Genomic DNA, 4,756 nt, shown 5'->3' on the forward strand with positions numbered 1-4,756 from the left:
TACACTTCAAAAAGTACTTCATTGGCTGTAAAGCACTTTGAGATGTCCGGTGGTCATGAAAGGCGCTGGAGAAATGCAAGACTTTTTATATTTTGTGAATTATAGATGGGATGACCTGGGGTGGTGGGGCAATCACTGAATATGGTGATGTTGCAAACAGCATTATTTCTGAGCACGAGGATAACACAATAATTTAATGGCAAATCACAGGAAATTCACCCTGAATATAATTTGATGATTTTACTATCTATATAAAAGAATTAGTGACTTCAACACTGCCAGGGAGCTGAATTAACATTTATTGTTCAAATATGATTGCTAACTGGGTTCATGACTACAATGAGCTGATATTAATTCAGTTCCACAACTATCAGTGGTACAACTATCAAGATAAGCATCTCCTCACACATTAGCCATTATCCCTGCACCACTCGATTCAAGCCATCGCGGTCACACAATGGGCTCGTACAAAGGCATCTGATTCCATCTTTCTAACACCAACCCTGCTGCTCCCACCTGAACAGGTAACCAGTCCTCGGTTTAACGTCAAATACAAAGGACCTCTGACAATGAAGCACTCCCTCAGAGCTGCAGAGTCGGCCTAGACTGTGCACGCCATCCCTGGGGAGAGACTCGCACTCTCAACCTTTGGCCCCGAAGCCATAAAGTCTCAAAAAACATTAAGAATTAGGAGGAGTCGGCCATTCGAGTCTGCTCCACCATTCAATGAGATCATGGCTGATCATCGACCCCAACTCCACATTCCCGCCCGATCCCCATATTGCTTGTTTCCCAAAGTACCCAAAAATCTAGCAATCTCATCTCAGCCCTAAATGGCCGACCCCTTATCCTGAGACTATGCCCCTAGTTCTAGACTCTCCAGCCAGGGGAAACAGCCTCTCAGCTTCTACCCTGTCAAGCCCCCTCAGAATCTTATACGTTTCAATGAAATCACCTCTCATTCTTAGGTAAGCATATAAGCAAGGTAAGTATATCCTTCCTTAGGTACAGAGATCAAAACTGTCCACAATACTCCAGGTGTGGTCTCACCAGGGTCCTATATAATTGCAGCAAGACATCTTTACTCTTATACTCTAACCCCCTTACAATAAAGGCTAACATACCATTTGCCTTCCTAATTGCTTGCTGTAACTGCATGTTAACTTTCTGTGATTTGTATACAAGGATACCCAAATCCCTCTGAACACCAACATTTACTAGTTTCTCACCTTTTAAAAAAATATTCTTCTTTTCTATTCTTCCGACCAAAGTGGATAATTTCCCCACATTATACTCCCTCTGCCACCTTCTTGCCCAATCACTGAACCTGTCTCTATCCTTTTGCAGCCTCTTTGTATCCTCCTCACAGCTCACTTTCCCACCTAACTTTCTATCATCAGCAAACTTGGATACATTATACTCGGTCCCTTCATCCAAGTCATTAATATAGATTGTAAATAGCTCAGGCCCCAAGCACTGATCCTTACCGCACTCCACTGGTTACACCCTGCCACCCCGAAAATGACCCATTTATTCCAACTCTCTGTTTTCTGTCCGTTAACCAATCCTCAATCCATACCAATCCCATGCGCCCTAATCTTCTGTAACAATCTCATGTGGCTCCTTATCTAATGCCTTCTGAAAATCCAAATATACATCCACTGGTTCCCCCTTATCCACCCTGCAAAAATAGTTTGTGCCAGCTCATGCACAGAGACCGGACTACAACAGTCTGTCCACAGTCACTGTCTCTGGAGTCTGCCCAGACTCACTGTCTCCGGAGTCTGCCCACACTCACCGTCTCTGGAGTCTGCCCACACTCACCGTCTCTGGAGTCTGCCCACACTCGCCGACTCCGGAGTCTGCCCACACTCGCCGTCTCCGGAGTCTGCCCACACTCGCCGTCTCCGGAGTCTGCCCACACTCACTGTCTCTGGAGTCTGCCCACACTCACTGTCTCTGGAGTCTGCCCACACTCGCCGACTCCGGAGTCTGCCCAGACTCACTGTCTCCGGAGTCTGCCCACACTCACCGTCTCTGGAGTCTGCCCACACTCACTGTCTCTGGAGTCTGCCCACACTCACTGTCTCTGGAGTCTGCCCACACTCGCCGACTCCGGAGTCTGCCCACACTCACTGTCTCTGGAGTCTGCCCACACTCGCCGACTCCGGAGTCTGCCCACACTCGCCGTCTCCGGAGTCTGCCCACACTCACCGACTCTGGAGTCTGCCCACACTCACCGTCTCTGGAGTCTGCCCACACTCACCGTCTCCGGAGTCTGCCCACACTCACTGTCTCTGGAGTCTGTCCACACTCACCGTCTCTGGAGTCTGCCCACACTCACCGTCTCCGGAGTCTGCCCACACTCACTGTCTCTGGAGTCTGTCCACACTCACCGTCTCTGAAGTCTGCCCACACTCATCGTCTCCGGAGTCTGCCCACACTCACTGTCTCTGGAGTCTGTCCACACTCACCGTCTCTAGGAATCTCACCATTCACCACAATCTGCCCACTCACCTGCCACCTTCCAAAAAGTTGCAGACGTTTTCATCTCGCCTGGACACTAGATGGAAGGTCTCTCGGATGATCTGCTGTTGCATGTCCTCCGACTGAAGATTCAAAACAAATACAGAGTTACACAGGAAGTGAAGCAGCAGCTGTGACACTGGCAGGTTTTTGCTGAAACACTCAGAGAATCAGGCCTTGGAACTCGGCAGCTAGTGTGCAAGGTGTTAAATCAAATAGAAACACATGCAGATTTACCAGACAATAAACAGGAGACGCACTGTACACAGGTAAACAGAATGATAATCCACATGGTCAGGGATACAATTACATTAATGGCTTTGAGATGGTTTTGGAGTTACTTCATTAAGAGTCCCAGACAGGAAGTACAGACAGTGCACCAACACCCAGTCTCTTGTATATCCTGGAGGTGGAGGATATTATATACTAAATACAAGGAAATCTAAGCCTTTAATCACATTATAAATATTGGAGGGGGAATAGAAAGGCAGATTGTGTAATCGAGAGCTCCCAGGGAACCCAGGTTGGGACATCGGCTGCAGCCTGTGTTTCCCCAACTAATAAACTTAATGAAAATTTTTAGAGACATTAATTTGGGACAAAAGTATGTGGCACTTGGGAAAAAATAGGTTAATAAATGAAATTCAACAGAGATTTGTTAAGGGCAAATCGTGTGTGACTAATCTGATTTGAGTTTTTTGATGAAATAACAGAGAGGGTTGATTAGGGTAGTGCAGTTGATGTTGTGTATATGGACTTTCAAAAAGCATTTGATAAATTGCCACATAATAGACTTGTAGGAAAACTGAAGCCCATGGGATTAAAAGGAGAGTGGCAGCATGGATGCAAAATTGGCTCAGGTACAGAAAGCGAGAGTTGCGGTGAGCGGTTGTTTTTCAGATTGGAGGGAGGTATTCCCCAAGTGGTGTTCCCCAAGGGTCTATATTAGAAACACTGCTCTTTTTGATATATATTAATGACCTGGACATTATTTCAAAGTTTTCAGATGACAGGGAACTCTGAAATGTAGTAAACAGTGAGGAGGATAGTAACAGACTTCAGGAGGACATAGACAGACTGGTGAAACAGGCAGAGCATGGTAGATGCAATTTATTGTAGAGAAGTGCAGTGATACATTTTGGTAGAATGAGAAGCAATATAAACTAAATGGTGCAATTCTAAAAGGGGTGCATGAACAGAAAGACCTGGGGTATATGTGCACAAATCTTTGAAGGAGGCAGGACAAGTTGAGAAAGCGGTTAAAAAAGCATACGTGCTCCTTGCCTTTATAAATAGAGGCACAGAAGCAAGGAAGCGATGATGAACCTTTGTAAAACACTGATTCGGCCTCAACTGGAGTATGGTGTTCAATTCTGGGCACCGCACTTTAGGAAGGATGTGAAGGCATTGGAGAAGGTGCAGAAAAGATTTATAAGAATGGTTCCAGGGATGAGGGACTTAGTTACGTGGATAGACTGGAGAAGCTGGGGTTGTTCTCCTTGGAGCAGAAAAGGTCGAGAGGAGATTTAATAGAGGATAACAGAAGGGTTTTGATAGAGTAAATAAGGAAAAACTGTTTCCAGCGGCAGGAGGGTCGGTAACCAGAGGGCACAGAATTAAGGTGATTGGATCTTAAGATCAATGGTTAAAGAACCAAAGGCAACGGAAGACAAAACTTTTTTACGCAGCGAGTGGTTAGGATCTGGAATGTGCTGCCCGACAGGGTGGAGGAGGCAGAATCAATCGTGGCTTTCAAAAGGGAGTTGGATAAAGACCTGAAGGAAATAAATTGCGGGGCTGAGGGCCGGCACGGGCTGGACGGGCCGAATGGCCTCCTGTCATTCTCTGACCCGCCTCAATGTTTCTCGTTAATTAACTTTCACCAGAACTGGGAGGAGTTGGAGACTCAACAACTGAGCAACAATTCATCAACAGAGGAGGCCTTTTCCGGGAAAGGCTTTTCCGGCAAGTTTCCGTCCCGGAGGCCGAGCAAGCGGCGGGGATCCCGGCCCCAGGACCCAGGCCACAATCCCCGGCCCCGGGTACTCACGAAGCGCTGGTAGAAGCGGCTGAGCCGCGGCTTCCCGTGATTGTTAAACACCAGAATCGCCTTAATCATCGTCCCGCCTGGTGCAGCGCCGCTTCCGGTCCCCCGGCAAGGTTTCCACTGTTTGCTTATTCCCTATTTCCTGTCACCAGAGGCTGTTGAATGAAAACAACCAAATCCACG

At 47.1% G+C, this 4,756-nt stretch overlaps 1 protein-coding gene across 2 annotated transcripts in view; it reads right to left on the reverse strand.

Moving 5' to 3' along the window:
- LOC147099838 (AP-3 complex subunit sigma-2) overlaps positions 1 to 4,670 on the reverse strand; it is a 45,759-nt gene extending 41,089 nt beyond the window's left edge. Inside the window, exons 1-2 of one of the 2 annotated variants that reach the window (XM_085968274.1) lie at positions 4,577 to 4,670; positions 2,518 to 2,609 (exon numbers count right to left, since the gene is read on the reverse strand). In XM_085968274.1, the coding sequence (XP_085824400.1) occupies positions 2,518 to 2,609; positions 4,577 to 4,645 (161 nt within the window). In that variant the 5' untranslated portion in view covers positions 4,646 to 4,670. Of the gene's footprint in view, positions 1 to 2,517; positions 2,610 to 3,810; positions 4,145 to 4,576 lie in introns of those variants that run through there. The other variant, XM_085968275.1, reaches the window with a different exon arrangement.
- Positions 4,671 to 4,756: the final 86 nt, after the last annotated feature.

Source organism: Somniosus microcephalus, chromosome 27 (assembly GCF_052327205.1).
Source record: "Somniosus microcephalus isolate GS21.2 chromosome 27, FLI_Smic_1.0, whole genome shotgun sequence".
In the NCBI taxonomy this organism is placed as follows: Eukaryota; Metazoa; Chordata; class Chondrichthyes; order Squaliformes; family Somniosidae; genus Somniosus; species Somniosus microcephalus.